This window comes from Simochromis diagramma, unplaced genomic scaffold (assembly GCF_900408965.1).
Source record: "Simochromis diagramma unplaced genomic scaffold, fSimDia1.1 OVJJ01000514.1, whole genome shotgun sequence".
In the NCBI taxonomy this organism is placed as follows: Eukaryota; Metazoa; Chordata; class Actinopteri; order Cichliformes; family Cichlidae; genus Simochromis; species Simochromis diagramma.
Window position 1 is genome coordinate 427,496 of NW_024387346.1, and position 22,024 is coordinate 449,519.

Here is a 22,024-nt window from a genome sequence, read left to right on the forward strand (position 1 = left end):
GTGTGTGTGCGTGTGTGTGTTTGTACTGCTTCCAGTAGTTCCTGAGTACTAATTTCCAGCAGTGTTTTCTCAGCTGCAGTTTCCATGAGAGGGAAGAGAAAATGTTTTCATGGATTTACTGCCATTACACCTCCTTATCCTCCTCCACTTTAGTCCTCCACGCTCTTGTCCTCTCTGGTCTGTGCTCCGTGTTGACTTCAGCTGACTGCCTGACTGAAAACACACCTGGTGCTGGGATAAGGTGTAGTCTGTTTCTGGAGGCTGAGTGGTTCTATTCATGTTCCTGAGTGCTGACACAGCAGAGAGTTTGACACCGGCCGACCTTGTTGACAGAAGTTAAAGCTGCTTTAAATCCTTTTTTTTTTTTCCCCCAACATCTGTTCATCAAGTTCTTAAACACTCATTGAAATAAAACTAAAAAGCACAAGTAGAAATGTTTCTTTGGCTTTTCTCGTGTGTCGTCACATCTGGTGCTGTCAAATATTTGGTTGTATTTCAGTCCGTTTTGTAAGAGCACTTGACAACGTTTCAGTGCTAGCTTGGTCAATTTTCTCGTCAATGTTTTAACCCCTTTTTCATCTTTTTTCTATGCAACATGAATCTGATGTAGTCTGGTATATTGCCATATCCTAGGGTGTTTTTGTCCTAGCTTTTCCTATAGCTTCACTGATACTGATACAATATTATCAACATTCAATATAATATAGTATTTATAATATTTATATAGTGCCAAATCACAAAAGTTGTTGCCTCGAGGTGATTGGTATGGTAAGGTAAAGACTCTACAGTAATACTAAGAAAACCCCAATAATTATATTATGAGCAAGAATTTGGTGACAGTGGGAAGGAAAAACTACCCTCTAACAGGAAGAAACCTCAAGCTCAGGGAGGGGTGGCCATCTACTGGGACCGTTCGGGGTCTGGTTGTAAGGTAAAGACCCAACAATAATGGGTTAGGGTTTTATCAGATTCTCTGATGCACGGTGTCAAATATGAGGCCCGGTGGCCCGAATCGACCCAGCAAAGACTCCAATCCGGCCCGCTAGACAGCTTTGGAAAATATGATGGAGGACATACATTTTTGGACTTTAAGTTATATTATCAGACATTTTACAGCTTTTTTCTGCAAATAAAGACCCCCCCCCCCCCCCACAGCCATTCATATTACACCGAAACTGTAATAGACAGAAAATAATAGACAAACCAGTAAATGTCAGAAAAGTTCCTGTTTTTTGCTTTCTAATTTAGATATTCAGTTCAGTTCAATCAACAAAAATTTTGTTTTGAAACTACAGGACAGTCTGGACAGTGAGCAACCAGAACTTTGTCATTTTACAAATTATCATGTAAAAAGACTGAGACGTGCTGTAGAAATTGCTTTTCTCTGTTTTATATTAGGATATCTCAGGGATTCAATATGTTAATTAAAGATTTTTATGATGACAGAAAGAACAGTTTCACTCGCCCGGCCCCCATTAAGATCAAAGTGGGCTGAATGTGGCCCACATACAGTTTGACATCCCTGCTTAATGAGTCTCTGTAGCAGGTGTAATCCAATATTTTGGTTATGTTGTTTCACATGTTTGTCAGAATTACTCTGATGTCTTAGCCAGGGTTTAATCTATATATCTCTATCTATAAATCAATTTAATAATTTTGTAATATGTTAGCAGTTTTATATGTTATCACCTTACATTTTAGCTCTAGTTTTTGGACTCGTGGTTTGAAACCATAGTCACCTAGCAGAGATTGATATCCCATTGATATCCTGACCTAGGTTTCTAGGCCAGGGCTTGGTATTAGTGTTTTGGGGGGTTTAAGCCCTAGTTTGGTCAGTTATGACATAATGTTTAGTCCTTTTTTCTGTTTTGCTGCCTTTATTACTTTTTCTTTCAATATTTTCCAATCTAATGTTTTTCTAATATAATTCAAACCCTGATTTGAGCCAGTATCCACTGATGCTTTGTCGCCAGTTCAGTCTGGTATTTGCCATATTTTGGTCTTCTAACCTTTTGATGTTCCAGTCCTGATTCAGATTAGTTTTTTTTTTTTTTTTTAGCCCTAGTGTGTTTCCATCTTGTGATGTTTTGGCATAGTTGGCTAAATATCTGTTTGTTAGCCACCTTCTCTGAATTTTTTTTGGCCACTATTTCTTGTTGGTGTTGGGGCACTAGTTTTAACAGGGTTTCATCCAGTACCAGTGCTTCAGTTATAGTTCATTCCAGTATTATACATATCCCTCATTTGGTCTGATATATGCCTTGTTTTTTGTGTCCAATCCTTTTTTCCTGTGTTTTAGATCATGATGTTGTCTTAAATTTAGTGGTCTTGGAGTTGTACTAATAGGGATTTCAGGGTCTTGTTTAACACTTGGTGGTGTTAAAGGTTAAATAAAATTTCTCCAGTGTTAACAACATCAACAAATGATTATGGAAATGTGGAATCTTTTTTTCTCTTAATGATGTTATTTAATGCTAAAGTTAAACAGCTTAAACGTACACAGAGCTACTCTGGCAGGATTTTCTCTTGTGTGTTAATCATTGTGATAAGGCATGTAAAAGTTTGTTCTATGCAGCACACAGCGTCACAGGAAGCGGTGCTCTCCAACTCAAATATGGCCAGCCAAATCTCCAAGCGTCCAACACGGAAAGTAATCTGACATCATCATCAAAACACACACGCACAGGACTACCAGGTCGGTTCCCACAATAACTCAGCGAGTGTTTGTCCAACTTGTTGCTCCATTTCACATAATGAAACAATAGAATGCACACGCAGTAAGTGATTCCAGTGGTTTATGGAGCAGTGCTGCGTCAATGCTGACCTCCAACTGCCCACAAAACGGAGAGAGAGAAAGAGGTAAAGGGGGGGACTACATAGAAATGTCCTCCTCTAATAATGTTCAAGTGGAAAGTATCTAAGGTCATTTAGGTAATTACAGTAATAGAGAACATTTTAACTATTGGTCTTTTCCAGACTGTGAGAATTTCTATGTCTGATGGTTACACTTGTATGTAATTATATACAGATTTATATAGAGAGGGACGTGATGCTGTCCAACAGTATAATGTGTAAGGTTTGTGTAACAGGTGAATTACTACCTGAAACACAAACGCCTAGCATTACATTTTTTATAGGTGTCACTGATCACATGGACACATAAAGTAATTTAATTTTCATGTCCCCCATAAAATGAACCACGCTAACCTCAGTGATCCTCTCACGTTTCATCTACCGCATAGGGTAAGTAGCAACCAGGTCCTGCTAATCAAACCAACTCTATAAAATCAGAAGTTTTGGCAGTTTGTAGGTGTGCAGCATTCTCAGGTGTCTTAACACATTTTCAGCATTCAGCGAAAACAAACACCTCATAGGAGCTGTCAGTGGCGATGGTGAAGGGGTGATGATTTGGGCTTGTTTTGCAGCTGCAGGGCTTGGACACCATGCAGTCACTGAGTTGACCATGAACCAAACCAAAACCAAAGTGTTCTAGAGTCAAATGTGCGGCCATCTGTCTGACAGCTAAACTTGGCCCATATGAGGTAATGCAACAGGTCAGTTATCCCAATCACATCTCAAATCTACAACACAATTGCTGAAAAATCAATGAATCGAGGTGTTGCAGTGGCCCAGTCAAAGTCCAGAGCTCAAATACTGTAGTGGGACCTTGTAAAGAAGAGCGGGCCAAAATTCCTCCTCAACAATGAGAGACCGATAAAGTCCTACAGAAGCAATTACTTCAACTTACTTATAATTACTGCTAAAGGTGGTTCTACAAACAATTGAATCATGGCATGCGCTTTCACAGGGCCGCACAGAGCCCTGGGAAAATATTTTTTTCACAGGACTATGTTTGACCTTTTTTCTGTTTTCGACACCAACTGGATGGATTACTGCGAAATTCGCATTCCCGCTAGGATGAGATTAATTGTTGGTTATGCCCAAGATGTGATTTGTTGCCAAACAAATAGGTTATCAGCAAAATCAAGAATAATCTTCACGAATCACATGGATTTAGATGGGTGTAGCTACTGTGACGTCACTGGTTTGTGAACTCCTTGAGAAGAAAGTTTTCACTGTCATCACATCACAGTGTTGGCGTTTTCAAACTGGAACCAGCAAGCACGTTTGTTAGCTAACAACTTAAAAATCATGAGTCATTAGCCAAGACGTATATCCAGTTAATCCTGCTTTCTGACTCTTAGAATGACCAAAATGTATAAAATGGAAATAATGTTATATTAGGTATGAACCAAAATGAGTGAGCCCATCAGAAAAGTGCTTACTGCAGTCAGAGCTGAGAGCCCTTTCCCCAAAGACTTCTACAGGGTTTTTCATGCAACAGGTATCACCCCCTGGTGGCCATTAAAAGGCATTACCTGAATTGGCTTTGCTTCTCAGAGCCAGAGGCTACATTCATCTTTTACACTATGGTGCAAATTAGCCAGATATAAGCATCACTGCTGCTTAGTAGATTTTTACTTTTGAGGTAGACTCTCACCTACTGCTACAGAAGACAAAGAAGAGTTTCTCATTATCATCAAGAAATCTTTAATGTGAACCTGGCCAGAGTTTCCCAGTGTGATCATCAGAGACAGATTCGATGAAAATTATATGCACAGAAACATTAATATCACCACCTTTTTCTGTCTTACCGAAGGCATGGATGAACTTTAGGCTTCAGTTCACAAGGTTAGCAGACCAGCTGCTATCTACAGCTTAATTTATTGAGTATAGTATAGTCAGTGTCGGGAAGGTTACTTTTAAAATGTATTCCATTACAGATTACAGAATACATGCCCCAAAATGTATTCTGTAACGTATTCTGAATACTTTGGATTACTTAATATATTATCATGCTGTTTACAACTATGTGAATGTACTATTGCTGTGATTTATTACTGTTACTGAAGGTCCGCGGCTCCGAACCATAGTAAAGGGACCTCTGACTAATACGGCGGGTTCCGAGTTGGGCTCATAGCCGAAAAATAGCTTTACTTTGTTGTCTGGGTCAACTTTGCTTGCAAGAGACAGAGAGAGGCGTTGAAAGGCTGCTCCAACGGAACTTATTGTTTCGGAGGAAAACACGAACACAGTGTACAGTCGAGTTTTAATAGCTTACTTACAACTGGGCTCCTCAGGCACTCTTCTTGGCTGCAGTGGTTATTATTATATTTACATGCTTCCAGCTCCCGTTTCTGCTCGATGACAACTCGTAGTTTTCCACTCGCCTTTTTCTCCCTCCTCGCGTTCACGGACACATAACGGGTATGGCAGTCCATTCTCCCTGCAGCACGGACTACACTGTCCCCTGTAGCATTCTGCCTATTAGCTTAGCACAACAACAACAACAAAAAGGGCTCTCTCACCCAGGAAACACGCAGAGAGAGAGCGTCACCCTGTAACCATGGCAACCGTAACACTGCCACCTGGAACAACAGAACGTAGCTGTCAAACAAAACCCAAAACCTGACCCGCGACAATATGAAACAGGAAAGTACCGCCGTGTAATCCATTTATTTCAACAAAGTAACTGTATTCTAAATACCACCTTTTTAAACGGCAACTGTAACGGAATACAATTACTCATATTTTGTATTTTAAATACATAACGGCGGTACATGTATTCCGTTACTCCCCAACACTGAGTATAGTAGATGAGTTTTCTTCAGACCACATAATACAGAACCGTGACACAATGTAATGTTCTCATGGTAATGTAATGTGACTCAGGTCCGTTGTGGATAAGCCCGTGTTCCAAAAGTTGAATCAGTGCACAGGTTCTGTTTCCTGATCAACTCTTTTCTGGGGAAGTCACTGCACAGAGAAGCAACAGTGACACCTGCTGCCCTTCTTAAGATACACAGCCATTACAAACCATTAAAAAGCTCCAAATTATTTCAATACAGTTTGTTGTTTTTGTTTTGTCTTTTTATTTGTGTAAAATTTCCAAGAGCATAAGATAAATGCATCAGTTTTATTTGTTTGTTTTTTCTGTGGGAATACATATTACATATAACAAGTAATTAATGATCTAATTAACTTTTAACGCATTAACAGTATAAAGTTTTTTTTTTTACTGAGGATTTCAGCGGGCACCCAATCCTTGATATATTCTGAGCTCTTTTCAGAGACTTTATAAACCCTGTCTGCACGTATTTATCTTGTCAATCCAACTTTTCTTAAGCTCCTGTCTCCTGCAGTTTTCAGCCAGATGACACAGTGAGTGAACAGTGAGTGAACAGTGACACCTGCTGGTCAAAGTGTGAATAACTAAGAAAACATCTACAGCTGTGTGTTTACGTTCTGGGGTCCATACAGAGCATTGAGGTGGACGATCATGTTTTCAGCGGGGCTATTGCCACCTCATGTCCCTCTGGATGCACCCCTATCCAATCCCCAAAAACTCAGTTTGACACACAGAAATGCAACAGTGTTGAGAAACCATGAGATTGAAATGCTTGGCACTTTTGCTTGAGAAAAAAACAAAGTAATTGAAAGAGTTAATACTTTGTGATTATTTCTTTTTTCTGAATCTTGTCAACATCTTTGTATACTTTGAATTTAACCTGCAGCGATGGTTGTAAAACTCACAGGGATGCACACACATCTAACAGAAACAAACCGTTTTATTCTCAAACAGTTTTTACATGAGCAATAAAATACAACACTATGTCAACATTTGGATCGGCGAGTGTGTGTGTGTATGTGTCAGTAACATGATCAATACACAGTGTCCCAAAGTTTTACTTCATAGAGTAAATAGAAACAATGGAGACAATTATAAACCAAACATAAACAAGGCAGAAGTGTTCAGTACATTCAGCACAGCAGGTAACAGTCGGTCCCAGTGTTCCAGCTGTAGCTTCTATAAAGGAGTGTTGACCGATTGATCATCTTGCTGGGCCAATCAAATTCACTTCTGTCTCTACCTGACCAATCAGGTGGCTCATCTTCCTCACAGTACCACCCGCTTCCATCACAGCTCATCCTACAACATACAAACGTGTCAGACTCCAGTTCAGCGGCTGGGTTGATTTGTGCTTGAAGTTAACCGGCACTTACCTTTGGCTTATTGTGTAACCGTGGCAACAGCTGTTGTAGCCACTGTCTGACGGTGTCAGCGATCACGTTAGCTTCTCGGCTATTGATATGCTCCCCACTCTGTTCATGCTGTCAGAACACACACATACACACACATTATAATCTTTTCCACTATTAAGTCGATCCATCACTGATTCTTTCCCATCAAATCTGATGATGAAGGCTGTGCTTTTTGCTTTTCTTTTGTTTTATAAAAGTAAACTAAGCTCTTTTTTTGGTGATGAATATAAAACATTAGATTATAAACCCTGCTTTTACTTTTTTAAATGGTATTTGATGGACAAAATGTTAGAATGGGGAAAAATAAGGAGTTGATTCCTAATTAACAAAAATATTTGGGAGAAGACAGATTCACCAAAACAAAATAAAAACAAACATAAAAAACTGAGGCATGGAGAAAAACATGGCAAGCAACACAACTTTTACAAAATAAAAAGAGGCTACAGCCATGAAGTCTAATCCTAGAACATTCTTACTCTGAAGTGACAGTGCTAGTCACGGTGTGTGTGTGTGTGTGTGTGTGTGTGCGTGTGTGTGTGCTTACCCTCTTTTTTCCCAGATATGGGTAAAATCTGACAGTTGGGTAGGCGGTGATTCCAGCTAACTGACAGGTCTGATAATGAGCCTGACAGTCAACTTTCCCTGCCCGGACCTCGCCTTTAAGCATCTGTCAATCGCACACACACAAAAAGCATGACTGCAGGACTCTTGACTACAAGAAAACCATACTTTTAAGAAACTCTTAATTTGTGCTTCGTCCCACAGTCTGTTGGAGAAGTTTACTTTCGGTTTGTCTCATCAGTCACTGCAGAAAAAAAGCAACAAGATTCATGCAGAGAAGCAAAGTTTTCACACCCGAGCTAGGACCTCAAACTCCGGGGCAAAGTGTTGACAGGGTCCGCACCAGGGGGCATAAAAGTCCAGGACCCAGTGATCCCGACCTGACAGAACCAGAGATCTGAAGGTCTCTGGAGTAAGGTCCACAGAGGCTCTGGGTAAAAAACTGTACACACAAGAGAATAACTCAACTATTAACACTGTACACGTCCCATTTCACTGGTTCTTTTACTGCAGAAAGAAAAAGAAAAACCCTAAAGAAATACAGAAAGACAAGAAAAGGCAACTTGCATCTCACCTCAGTGCCCATGTTCTCAGTGAATGGGCATCTCTGTGCCAACCATTATAACTCCTACAGAGACAGGCAGGCGAAAAGGAAATCAGTAATCAATAATCTAAGTAAAAAGAAGATGTAAGAAGGTAAAACAAATAATTCTGAACATCTGAGATGTTGTGATGAAACTCATATCCATATTCTCGTCTCCTGGGAATATTCATTTCCCAACATCGGAGCATGTAAAGTGAGTTACATACGTATAGCGATCTGGCTGCCGGCTGTTTCCAGGGTACAGGCGGATTTCTGGGTATGCTCTCACACTCTGGCTCTGACAGAACGACTGAAAGCGCTGACAGTCGACCGAACCGACCAGGATCTGACCTGAAAGCAGCTGGATGGAAACCAAGACGGCGTCAGGTTAGAGGCTGCTCTCTCCCTCTGATAGCTGAGTCCTGACCCTCTGTTTTCATCTGCTGATTTCTGTCACTTGCTTTAGGTTCATAAACAAAATCCCAATGTTCCTGGTTTTCTTCACAAATTCACTGTTTTGTGGAGTTGTGCAGATTCAGTCATTTTTAAAAGTTTTAATTTTAAAACTGACATCGAAACTGAATTTCTTTCCTTTAAGGTTCATATATTTTTGGACCAGGGCACAATTTGGCTATTTTAACTGTTTAATAAATCGCATTCAAGCTTATGTTATACAATAAATATGGGTTTAAAGGAAAGAATCTCAGCTTAGTTTTTAGAAATATGCCATTAACTGTCAAGGACAGGTCATGCTGCAGAAACAAATCTATCAAAGAGAGAGCAGGAAAATTATGAATGGCAAATTGAGACCTTTGTACATTCTGAAAACAAAATACAAAAAGTGTCTACTAAGGTTCATCTAAAGCATACAACAGCAGAACAAGCTGGAGGCCGTGTCATGGCTCGAGCTTCCAGTGGCTCAGGGTTACTGAAGTTTACTGATCAGGTGACAGTAGAGTGAAGCAGCTAGATGACCTTTAAAGTTTATACAGCTCTCCTTCTTGTGTTCTTTCAGTTTGTGTCTATGGTCTATATATGGCACATGTAAAGTGAGTTATACCCGGGCCATGCGTCTCCATTCAGGCATCAGAGCCTGACAGGGACCACACCAGGGAGCGTAGAAATCTACCGCCCAGATCTGTCCTTCATCTCGACCTGCAGCAGAGAAACAGACCACTGTGTTAGCCTCTATGGTGCTTTAAACTGAAAGATGGGAATGGGTAGTTTTCATAAAACAGCAATTGCAGCTGTCAAGTTCTTTTACAACAGTGCTGTTCAAAGTCTTTGCAACTAGCCCTTTGTGCAAGAAGCAGTTTATCGGTTCAGGGGGTTAGGAAGCTCATCTTGTAACCGGAAGGCTGCCGGTTCAATCCCCAGCTCTGTCTGTCTTGGTCGTTGTGTCCTTGGGCAAGACACTTCACCTACCGCCTACTGGTGATGGCCAGAGGGGCCGATGGTGCGACATGGCAGTCTTGCTTCTGTCAGTCTGCCCCAGTGGTTTGCCTCCACCAGTGTGTGAATGTGAGAGTGAATGAATAGTGGAATTGTAAAGCACTTTGAGGGTCTCGAAAAGCGCTATATAAATGCAATCCATTATTGTCAGGAGCAGCTTTTACCTTTAACTTTCTCTGTGAAGCTTGAAGGATCCAAAATCAGGACAGATGGATTAACCAGGTCCTGCAGAGATAGAAATAAGCTCTTTGTGATCTCACTGTCTTTTAAATACTCCACTTTGAGACCAAAGGCAACCAAAGGAAAACAGCAATGAAAAAAAATTATACTATGCATCAAATGTTATTTTGTAATAATATTGACAGTGGTGATGAGCCCTTTAGCTGCAATGATTCACTGAGTAATAAAAAAAAATTGATCATAAAAAAAATTCTCAACACAAACTTTGCTTCGATGCTTTGGTTAACGCACGGCTCTGTATTGCACTGATGTGTTAAACGATGTAAACGTGAGCGCTTAACACAGGTGTGACTAAAACAAACCTTCAGAATGTGTTTAGGAGCAGCGTGTGAATAAAAAGTCAGACAACATTCAGCCCACGCAGGCTTCAGTTTTAAACAAAAACACTGATAACACAACAGCAGCAATGATGATGATGCTGGCAGTTTAACGTGGACCCGGAGTCTGTTTACACACCACAAAGAGCAAAGAGACGGAGCCGTTACCGAGACACTGAGCTCAGGTAGAATGAAAGAAAAAAGTTTCTAGTGACGTAAACAGCAGGGCTGTTCCTGTGATCACCAATAGTAAAAGGCATTAATCTTTAGTGGGGGAAAGCGAGCGGGAGTCCTTCATCAAAACACCCGATCATCAAACTCTGACGTAAAGAAAAGCAAAGTTTGTAGCTGCTCCGTCCACCGCCGTTTGTTTTACACAGAAAAATCTGCAGTAAATCTCCAGAAGTTGTATTAAAATGTTCAGATGAACCGTTAACTTCGTCCGAACCCGTGTTCAGCTCTCTGAAGGCTGACAGCAGCCGTCCTATTTTAGATGGAAGCAATACCTGCAGTAAACAGGGATCAGTCTAAAGGGGGACATGGGGTGTAAAAAACCATATAAACGTCAAGTGCTTTCATAAAACATTTCAGATTAAAGTGAAATAATATAAAATATTGTATTAATTAAATTGCACTAATATTTAAATATATAAAAATAAAAGCTTTTTTTCACAAGCCAATAAAAATGTGTTTAATATATATATATTTGCATTTAAGAAAGCGTTTTCTTAAAAAAAAATGAAATTAATATGGTATGCAAATACAGCTAAAGGGTTTAGCTGGGTTTCTTCTTTTACATGCAGTGAAACTTTAAAATATTGCAATTTCCAAAATGGAAACCAATGAGCAGTTCATTCTGAAAGACCTGTAATCTCTTTTGAGTTTTTATTATTGCTCATAAATGAAACTCAAGTATTTCTTATCCGATTACTTGATTAGATTACTGATTCATTTGAAAAAGATTACTCATTACAGCTGGAGCTGTAAATTTCTTAAAGGTACATTTTGACCAAACGGTGTACAGATGACAAAAATCCAGGCAAAGAGGAGCCATTTCAGTTGTATTTGATGTAGTACCTGTATAAACTCCAGGATGCCATCAGCTGAATGATGGCCTTCATATTCATGCACAGAAGAACCATTAAAGATGACTGTGGTGGGATAAGCCTGAATATTATACTGAAAAAAGAGAAAAGTAAATTACTAATTGGTCGGCACATTTTAGCCTTAAGCTTAAAAATCAACAATATACACGGATGTGTGTGTGCTTACTCTAGAACAGAGGTTGTGATGGATGGTACAGTCCAAAGTGCCAAACTTCATCTGCCCAGCTAGCTGGATTGACGCTTTTCGCAGTTCTGGCAGTAAAGCTCGACACGGGGGGCACCACTGCAAGCAAGAGCCAAATGTTTGTGAGGTTAATAAGTAGCAACGACAACTCTGAATTCTTACCCAATGTTCAAATCTGAGCTACCAAGGATTTAGGCTGTAAAACTGATTTGAAGTCCCATTTTCTCACTTTTGGTTTTTAATGTTTTTACTACGGTTGACAAAGCTTGATTAATTAACCCTTGTTCACACAGCGGTCTCAGTGTTTCAGGGTCTTTCTTGCCTCTTACAAGCTCACAATGCTCCCAACAAAGTGGTCCATATCTGCCTCGGAGTCAGTGACTGTTTGTGTTGTAGGTGTAGCACCACCACCAGCCCTGAAGTTAAACAAGGACTCTGACTGGCTGCATCATCAGTGCCAAAAACATTTGGCGCAACCAGCAGATTACTCTTGTGCTACGTTTGTTCCCTTAGCTCATAGCTCAGTCACACTAGAATAAAAATAGTATTAAACTGTCAAACCCTGCAATTATAAAATAAATAAAAAATAACAGTGATTGCATTGAATATTGTTTGCAACTGAAGAATGCACAAATAGCTCGCCTGGTGGGAGACGTGTCTCCAAACGATCCCAGTCCAGCTCAGACTGGATGCAGTCACGTGAAGCTACATCAGGGTCAAAAGCTATTTCAAAGTGAAATTCTGATATTTTTTATATTTAAAAAATAAAAAAATACAATTTTTTTCTTTAATAATTATTTTATTTTAAATAAATTACTTGTTTTCATTCATTTCTTTTTTTGGGCTTCAAATTTATTTTTTTTCACTTTCAGACTCTTGATCCTGATTTTGTGTTGTGACAGATTTCCAAAGCTTTGCAAATAACTCCGTCTAAAAGACAATGCAATCAATGTGAGTCAATCTGGACTGATAAGAGTAACGTGCCTCATCGATTGGCTTTTATCAATGTTTTACAGTCAATTGTCACATTATCACAGCTGTGTGTAACTTCTCAATCGCATTCAGCCAAATGCTCCCTGTTTCTCATGAAAACACGACAAAATATCAACGCTTAGAAGAAAGAGAACAGTATGGATATATTTTACAATTTATTTACTGGTTGTTCCAAAGTGGTTTACACTTTGTATTTTAGTCACTGAAGCAACTTTAGGTTTAGTCTACTATAATCTCGTAATATTTGATCAACTAAAACTAAAAGATTTAGATGCAACAACTACAAACTCTTTTGTAGTGAATCAAATGTAAATAAATAAATAAATAAATAAAGGAAGAGTTTGTTGTTCACTTTTGAGGTCACAGCTTAATAAATCATTTTAACCACTAAAATAACCACCTACTTGAAAATCTGCCACCAAAAGATAAAGCACAACATCATAATTGTGATTAAAGTAGTCAAATACAAACCGGAGCGAAGAAGTCGACGAGCCACGGCTCCTTTCTGTCTGAAGGAAAGTTGTCCGGCCCCAGAGTGGTGACAAAAGCTCGAACGCTGTCCCTCGCAAAACCCACAATATTGTACAACACATCTTTGCCTACACAAAACACACGAGTTAATGCAGATGAGCAAACCTTCTCTGAACGGATTAACTTAATAAGCCATTGTTCAACCAACCTTAGCAAACTGGCTCCTCAAATAATAACATGAGCCCTTTTTTGGAACTCCTCTATCCTTGTAACCTTGTAACAAACTGCTAGTTGGACAAGACGTACATGTCCTCCTCAAACATGCAGAGATATTCAAACTAATTTAAACAAATAAAATGCAAGTGGAGAGCAACATGTATGGGCTCAAAATGTGGTCATAAATATTTTGTACTTGTAAAAAAGATTTGTATGTGTAAAAAAGATTTGTGTGTGGACTTAGCCCAAAAAAACCCCTTGCCAGGTTCAAGTACGAATTTTGACCCTATGTTTTCGTCCTTGAAGCTGAGTTGGTCAAGTCATGTCAAATCACAAATTAAACAATCTAATCAGAGAACAGATTGGGGTGGGCTGTCGGAGGGGCGCTTTTTTTGAACTGCAGGTCCTTGAAGGGTAATCTCTATATAAATATCCGAAGCGTTAGGGTCCCCTAACTTTCAGCAGCTGTTGAAAGGATAAAGTTTGTGGTATGTCAGTGGGTAGAAATACGCATATTACTTTAGGATAGTTAACACAACGCAGGGAGGACCAGGGCCAGTGGCTGTGAGTCACAGCGCGCAGCATAAAAGGCCTTTCAACTGGAAGCAGAGGTGCGGCTAAGGCTAACTGCTAACTAAAAGCAAAGGATCCAGAAGTTGTGGCTGGCTGCTGAGCTCTGTGGGTTTTGCAGCAGCTCTACCTGTACTAGATGGCAACCTGCTCCTTTCGTTTTGATCCTGACTTTAGTCCTCTACAAAGTTTCTGAGGGGGTTTTTTTTGCTAGGTCTTCAAATTGTTCAATAAAACATGGATGCTAATTCTAACAAGAAAGCTTTGTAATGAAGACTGTCATTTCCAAAACCAAAAACTTTTTTGCCCCCCGCGGTCCGCAGCGCTGTTGAAAAGAATGTGGAAGTCTCCCTTATTAAACACGTATCCTTGACCAAACAAAATCACCAAACTCGGACGACCCACAGAACTGTTTCCTTCGGGGTGAGGGAAGGAAGCGCTGGGTTGGCATGAAAAGGGCAGTTTAGTCCCTTCAAAGACCTGCAGTTTCACAAAAAGCAGCCCCTCGCCAGCCAAACCCATCTGTTCTCTGATTGGATTGTTACATTTGTGATTGACCGACATTCACCAATCAGAGGAAAGGAAGAAAAATAGGGTCAAAAGTCGTAGTATGCCACTTGCAGGGGTTTTTTGGGCTAAGTCAACACACAAATCGTTTTTTACGGCACACACAAAGCTTTTTTACGGACACCCCAATCTTTATTGACACATAAAAATCTGTTTTCAAGTACAAAATATTTATGACCACATTTTGAGCCCATAAACATGGGAATACATCAGAAGTACAATGCAAATGTAGTACTGACCATGGTGGATCTCAAAGTCGTGGATTCCCAGTCCTTTAAAGACAGCCATACAGGGTTTATGAATGTAAAGAGACTGACACAGCTCTGAGTCCGCTATACAGTCCACTCTGCCAACCTGGAAGGACAAACAGTCAGTCAGACATACAGGCAGGCAGATACATGCAGAGACACGCACAGACAGTCAGATAGACAGATACCTGTATGTGGTCATTTCGGAGGAAAGCTTGTAGCTTCTTGTACTCGTTGGAGGCAGAGTTTTTGTTACCAAATGTAAAACTGATTAACCAGCGATGATGGGCCAATTTACTCTGGACGAAACAAGTTACACTGCATCAGAACAATTTTACATTGTACTTCTGTATTATATTGAATTGCGCTGTAATACAATACAAGTAATTGTATTATGCACAGATGGACTGTGCATCTGGAGTCAGAATACCTGGAAACTGTCGCTGGTGAGAAGTTCCAAATCAGGTAGATAGTTGATGACCTGATTATAAATTTCTTTACTGTCCAGAGTATTCAGCCACTGAAACACATACACATAGAGTCAGTATTCCAGTACTATACACAGTATTAGCACAGACAGTAGTGTGTTCTTCGTCTTACAAGTACACTGCCTGGTTCATTCAAAGCACTTCCAGGTGGGAATAAAGCAGTTGCTCCACTGGTCACCTGAAACACAACAGAAAGATTAGCCAAGCAGGCGATACTGCTGGAAATAACTAAATCAGTCTAAAGTCAGTTCTAAGCAGAGCACTATGTGTTGACAAAATATCGTCCTCCCTCCTGGCTGTAGCTCAGGGGGTATTGCAGGTCATCTACTAATTTACTAATTGGAAGGTTTGTTCCCTAGTTGCTCCAGTCTGCATGTCAAACTATTCTTGGGTAAAATACTGAACACCACGTTGTTGTCTCATTGGAGTGTGAATGTGTGAAAAAAGGGTGAACGAGGCATGCTGTATAAAGTGCTTTGAGTGCTGAGGTAAAGTAGAAAAGCACTATGTAGAAACCATTTACCCCCATCTTTGCAGATGATACTCTCACTTACATTGTATATAACCCAACTACACAGATATCTCATGTAAGTACCATTACTATAGTACTTCTGACCCTTACCTGGAAACTTGCACAGATCTGTTCATCTGCTGTGCAGTCCATCCATCCCACCTTAACCAGACCATCCTACATTCAGACACAAACACTTAGCAGTTATAAAGGCGCTGTAGTATTTATTACAACACATACATCAGCATCACAGCTACTAATAAACTTGTCATGATAGAACTACAAATAAAAGTTAACATTACACAATGTACGTTACAAATGAAACATAACTTGAGGATAGTGAGCGACCTTTATAGGATTCAATCAAATTGCCTAGACGACACTAACTGATAGGTCTGTCGGTCACACACAGACATCGTTTACAAGGCTGTTCCTCGCAGCTATTAGATTGGAATGACAAGCTGGAAATCCAAAGTACGTCCTCACTTCAACAGGTTAGAGGACAAATGCATGAAGATGACACACAACCCCTCAGAGAAAACATTTGCCTGTCATTCATCGGCCCCAAATAAAGCTTATCATTTGAAAAATATAAAGAGCCACACAGCAACACTGTGGTTAGACACACGGTCTCTTTGGTGACACATTCACATAAGTAGAATTTAGCATTTAAGCCTTTTTTTTTTGTCTTTGTCTTTCATGTAGGACAGTGTTAACATTATTAGTGACATATATCCTCAAGGCCCTTTCACATAGGACGCGACATGCGCTGCGCTGACCGCTAACTAGAGCGAAGGACCCAAATTTTGTGCTGTGCTGACCGTTGTGCTCTGCCTGTACATCTTTTTTTTTGCAGCCGTTTTACGTGTAGTAAGATGCCCCTGCTCCCTGTCATTTCAAAATATCTCTCTCTCTGACTTTTCTCTCTTCTCAAGTACTTTAGAGGAAAAAAATGACCTCTTCAAGTGTTTGAAAATTTCTAAATCCATCCAGGGCCAATTTAACCTATCCCATAAAACACACCTGCTGTGTGTCTGTGATATCACATCTCTAAAGCAGTTTTGTTCTGTTCTTCACACAGCTTCAAATGACATAAAATCTGAATGATCGTTAGAAGCAGAGCATGTGGTCTGCACCGGGCCTTGTAATTTGACTAGATTCTCTCTGTGCCTGATTTACTGTCCTCCTTATCTGCTCCGTGCAGCTTGAAGCAACTTCCATAAAAAATATTTTATGTAAGTGATGTGGCGCACAAAGCAGATTCAGGGATTCTTCTGAATCACACTGCAGTGTGTCTGGTGGGATTTAAGCATTTCTCTGAGTGGGTATTTCAGGTGTAAGAGTCATGGGTCTGGGAGACTGAAAACCAAAGCTGCGTGCCCCTCCCTGCATGGCTTTATAAAATGCTCTACTGGCTCAAATCTTTAAAGTGAATTCATTTATTCAGCAGACACAGCATGTCTCTGTGATAAACAGCTGTAAAAACATTACTGCTGTTGTCTCACCAACATTCCTGCCAGCTTCTGTCTCGTTCTTGGCTCCAGGCAATCTGAAAAAGAGACAAACACCATTTATTTTAAACAACAAGCTTGATAACACCAGTACACTCTGTGTGTCCACGTATCAGAGCACGTGGTTATGTAGACTGATTTGTGACACATCTGCCTGTCTTTTCATAAAGAGTCTTGTATGTGTGTGTATGTGTGTGTTAACATGCAAAAAAAAAGCTGACTGTGCACATGTGTTACCTCCACTGTCAGAGCAGAAGGTGATCAGCCAGCCAAGCCCTGACGAGAACGCGCTCTCTATCTCGCTGAACACGTTACCTGGAAAAAAACATTAGCGGTAAGAATAGGATGAGGAATAAACTCGAACAACAGAAAAACTCTCCACAGACTGTATTTCAGTGAAAGTTTAGCCAGACTGCTCGCTAACACAAAGTTAGCTCATCTCAGTGTGGTCGCGGGTTGTAGTTCACCTTGCCAGAGCTGAGTGATGGTTGTAGTGATGAACTGCATGGAGAAGCGAACCAGGTTGTCTCTATTGCGCTCCCAATTGAATTTCTCTGGTCTCTACAGAAATGCAAAGAATTGATAAGAAATTATAAGAAACAAAACATGGAACATGTTAAATAAAGCTTTCAAACAATGAGCGCAAACTTTTATGTCTGGGTTTTACTTTGTGAATGTGTGAATGCACAAACTCATCAGCGGAAAAGTGACATTACAATGCACCAACTAAACATGTGCCTCAAGCAGCAAACATCAAAGAGGTTTAACAGAAATAACCACTCGGCTGTCGGGTCTCCATCTGTCTGTCTCCGCATCCACAACAGAGTGCAATCAAAGCTATACACGGTTCTCCAACAGCATCAAATGTACCCTTGAGTGAGAACGTACTCACTGATTTTCCTTAACATGCACTTTTTGTTTAGTGTAAACAAACAAAGGAGGCAAAGGATAAATAAGCTGTCTGCCTATCATAGGAAAAGTTCAATTATGGACTAACACTGGTAACTGTATACAACTGGTTTCAAGCTTTTGTCATTACTTTGATGAGTCTGTTAAACTCATTTATCGACGTTAGATTGAAACTTTTACTTGGTGCCTGCTCAGGTTTGTAGTGTTCAGGTGCTTGAGCTAACTCAGTATGTGCATGTACTACATTCATTTTTCAAAGTTGAGCTATATCCATTTTTGCTACAAAAAGCAGCAAACACACCTGTCCTGATCTGTATATGTACAGGCTGGGGTAGCTGTTGATGCCCTTCCTCCTGCAGAGATGATTGTTGTCTCCACAGTTCACCGCTCCAATCCTGATCACACCATCCATCTCCTTGGCAAAATCCCTCCACTGTGACATGCAAAGGTCAAAGCAAACAGACACGTACATATTTTAGTAACTCACTCTGTCTGACACAGAGTCTAACTCTGTCTATGTGATTATTATCAAGTTACAACTTGAGCAAGAAACTAACAAAACCAGGAATGTTTTTCTAACAGATGCATATATAACACAGAAGAAAACAAAATCATAAAAGGGTGCAAGACTGAGGATGTGTGTTTAGTGTGTTTCTTGTGTAGTGTTACCGTCGGAGCCAGCTGGTGACAGTGGGAGCATCGTGGGAAATAGAAGTTGATGAACCAGATTTCTCCAGAGTTCACTGCTGCTTCTGAAGCAGACACACAGACACGTCAGTCACTACCTGTTTACGCTCTTGTTTCTCACACGGTGTTTGTGTCGTGGTGCCTTTGAAATCCTTTTACTGTTGCTCCCACTGATAAGAGTGGGGTAAAACTACAGTTTGGAGAAAGCTGCACAGCTGTTCTGCTTTATGCTAAGGTCTGAAGACTTACAGGAAAAAAGGTTTACGGCACATATATACACACAAAAAAAAACAGACAGCAAATAGCAGTTACTCTGGAGTTGGACCAGCCATTCCCAAACTTCAACGTTTGAATTGTACCCTGCAGCTCACCCAAAACTAAAATCAAACAAGAAAACCATTAAACATTCCCTTTGTGTTTTCACTTTGATTTGCTGCTGACAGGTTTACTTCCAGCTTAGGCTCTTTGTGTCTGATGACAAGATATGAAATAAGTTCAGGATAAAAAACATTTTAGAACCAATCCAGCATGCGAGACAAACAACTGAGAGCCTCTTCACTCATGAGCAGAGAGTTTGAAATCAGAAGAAGACAAAGACATCCGTCATGAAAGAATGGAACCTGATGTCTATGTGACAGTGGGTAGGACTATTACAATTACAATGTGTGGAACCGCACATAGTAATTACAAGTGTATAAATGTGCGTCTGGGATGTCAAACATAAGACTGAGGGGCGAGAGCTACAGATTAGATTTTGGACTTTGTACTGTGTTTTGTCTTTCAGACAAAATAATTTTTCTTCAGTCCTCTCAGACTGCTCATTGTGGATAACTAAATGTGAAGATTTGAGAATGTGCTAAAATGTTTTTATACAAGAACAAACAAACAGTTTGTTTGTTTGGTGGGTTGATTGGTTGTTTGGGGCCATTGCACTGTTTTTCTGTTCCAGCACAATTAAGATTAGCTCAGGCTCTGTATGACAATGAACTAAAATGTGTTTGACACCTCTGAAGTTAATTATGCAATGTATGATGTCTGTCATTAAACAAGAACAACATCTGCATGGAACTCCATATGACTGACCGAGTGACAAAAACTGAAAATAAAACAGTAGTCAGGAGGTGTGAAAATAAAGAAGAGATTGCACTAATGACATAAAGACAACTCCCATTATTTCTCCTCAAAAAGATTTCAAAAGCCAATCAAAATAAATTTGAGAAATCTTTAAATTTACATAGTTCTTACGTGTTGGCTTTTTCTGAAAGGAAAACATCAAACAATCGAAAAAGGATGAAGGTTTTTCTCATTTGTACACTAAAGCAAAAACAGAATATGTTTTATATCTTACCAAAGTCTCCACTGTCCAGCGTGATGATCTCCAAATCATCGTCATATATACCTGGACAGAAAGACGAACTTAAATACTGAACAACTCTTTGTTCACAGCAGAGCTAGCTATTCTTTTCTTTTTACAATATCCTCATAAAACGATTTCTATACAAACAATTGTAAAAACATTCAAGTGTTGTAACATCCCATTGGTTACTTACCAAAGTCATATCTGTAGTAGTTCCAGCTCTCATAGCGTCCGCCCTGCTGCTCGTCCAGCCCTTTTTCTCCATATTTATCATATTTCTTTCTCAGGTCTTCATCCTTCAGAACTTCATAGGCACGATTGACCTGCAGGAACTTCTCGTGGGCTGAGGGGTCACCCTGAAATAGTCAATAAGCATCAGTTTTGTCAGGGTTTCATAGAGACGTGACAGATTTCAGAGAATTACTGTGTCATTTTTTTGTGTTTCTAGATTGTGGTTTGTCTGCGTAACTTACAGGGTTTTTGTCAGGGTGCATGGTGAGCGCCAGCTGCTTAAAGGCCCGTCGTATCTCTTTGGTCGTCGCTTCCCTGCTGACTCCCAGCAATTCATAGTAGTCCTGGCCCTCTGCCCAAACTGCCACCAAAAGGACGGTGAGGAGCATCGGCAGCACCGTAAGCCAGGTGGACCGAGGGTGTTGGGCCCTTAGGGCAACCCTGTGCGCCATCGGGAATGTTCCTTCAATGAGTCAACAAGCAGCCGCAACTAAAGGAACTGGGGCAGAAAGACACAAAGATCAGTTCTAAATACCCTGTCCACCCAACCCTGTAGCCATTACCATCCCCTTGCCTCACTAATATCACAGTAAGTGAGGCAAACAGCTTCTTTCCACAGCAAGAAAAAAACAAATACAGTCACCACAGGAGAGCCAGCATGTCACCTTAGGAGTGTCGTTTACATATGTGGCCTGTTTGGATTGGCTTAAAGGATGGAAGCATTATCTCTACTTTTATATGGCCTCAGGCTTTGGAAGGACAAGTGGTCTGCAGATAAAAGAAAGAGGAGCATTTTTTTTACACCGTTGTCTTTTGCATTGCAGTTTCCTGCACCTTGAACTATTCAAACAGTTGCTTTGATATCCGCAGATTTCTTCCCTGTTTTCAGGGTCGCTCCAGGAGGATCGCCTACTTTTATGGTACAACAGTTTTCCTCGAGAAAAATGAACATACTACAACATATTTAATTTTACATCTTACACAAACAAAAAACACAAATTTAAATGAAAGCTGCATCTGCTTCCACGAAGCTGCCTTTTAATTAAATGGTAATTACATTTGATAAACGGTAGCTTTCAAAGTAAAAGCCTCTATTTCTCTATTCTTCAGCAGAAACAGAGCATCCATGTAGATTTGGGAACTGTTTACGAGATTAAGGGAGAAATAAATAGCAATAATAGCACTCAGATATTTTAATCAAAATTCCAGAAGATTCTGAAAAACAAGCCTAGTGAAAAATATTTTTCTTGATACAGTAGACGAAGCCAAAAAGGCGATACGTCAAAGTACATGCATCGTTAACACGCCTGTGGTTATTCCTGTTACAACTTGCTCAGCTAACTAGCTCGTTAGCTTCACTGCGACACGGAGCTGTTTGCTGTCTTATTGGTGAAGCAAAAGCCAATATTCATGTAATATTTAGCAGACATTTCAATATTAATTTTTAATGCGTCGGCTTTGTTACCTTTAAAGAGTCCCAACTTCCAAAAGTCTGGAGATGAAGATCCGCATCAGCGTCCGGCTCGGACCCGGCATCAAGTTGCACACAACAGCCCAAGCTGCTTCCGCTTACTGTGCTTCACAATAAAGGTCGTGCAGCTAAACGGTACACTCTGAGTCCCACACAGACAAAACTAAAACTTTATGTATGTTCAGAAAGCCACTCGCTAATCTAATTTCATTGTGCTATTCTGTTAATGATGGCCTGTTCCACCCAC

At 40.2% G+C, this 22,024-nt stretch overlaps 1 protein-coding gene across 2 annotated transcripts; it reads right to left on the minus strand.

Moving 5' to 3' along the window:
- Positions 1 to 6,611: 6,611 nt before the first annotated feature.
- Positions 6,612 to 21,902, minus strand: dnajc10 (DnaJ (Hsp40) homolog, subfamily C, member 10). 2 transcript variants are annotated; one of them, XM_040006855.1, is made up of 26 exons: positions 21,772 to 21,870; positions 20,972 to 21,074; positions 20,549 to 20,805; positions 20,269 to 20,431; positions 20,067 to 20,117; positions 18,701 to 18,783; positions 18,333 to 18,464; positions 17,590 to 17,683; positions 17,360 to 17,437; positions 17,117 to 17,160; positions 15,723 to 15,788; positions 15,213 to 15,278; positions 15,043 to 15,132; positions 14,801 to 14,911; positions 14,604 to 14,718; positions 13,012 to 13,139; positions 11,530 to 11,646; positions 11,335 to 11,436; positions 9,865 to 9,925; positions 9,309 to 9,403; positions 8,476 to 8,609; positions 8,240 to 8,293; positions 7,960 to 8,107; positions 7,649 to 7,771; positions 7,066 to 7,173; positions 6,612 to 6,991 (listed from the first exon to the last, which is right to left on the minus strand). In XM_040006855.1, the coding sequence occupies exons 3-26, from the start codon at positions 20,756 to 20,758 to the stop codon at positions 6,980 to 6,982; spliced, it is 2,385 nt and encodes a 794-aa protein (XP_039862789.1). In that variant the 5' UTR covers positions 20,759 to 20,805; positions 20,972 to 21,074; positions 21,772 to 21,870; the 3' UTR covers positions 6,612 to 6,979. The 2 variants fall into 2 exon arrangements, with proteins under 2 accessions (XP_039862789.1, XP_039862788.1); XM_040006854.1 differs by lacking the exon at positions 20,972 to 21,074 and having other exon boundaries at positions 21,772 to 21,902.
- Positions 21,903 to 22,024: the final 122 nt, after the last annotated feature.

What these genes read in the sequence shown, in the direction of transcription:
- dnajc10 (XM_040006854.1), bottom strand. Translation starts at nt 20,758, where the DNA reads ATGGCGCACAGGGTTGCCCTAAGGGCCCAACACCCTCGGTCCACCTGG. An exon ending in ACATATACAGATCAGGACAG is followed by an intron (nt 17,684 to 18,332) that starts GTGTGTTTGCTG and finishes GCATTTCTGTAG; the next exon opens with AGACCAGAGAAATTCAATTG. An exon ending in AGAAGCTGGCAGGAATGTTG is followed by an intron (nt 15,789 to 17,116) that starts GTGAGACAACAG and finishes GTCTGAATGTAG; the next exon opens with GATGGTCTGGTTAAGGTGGG.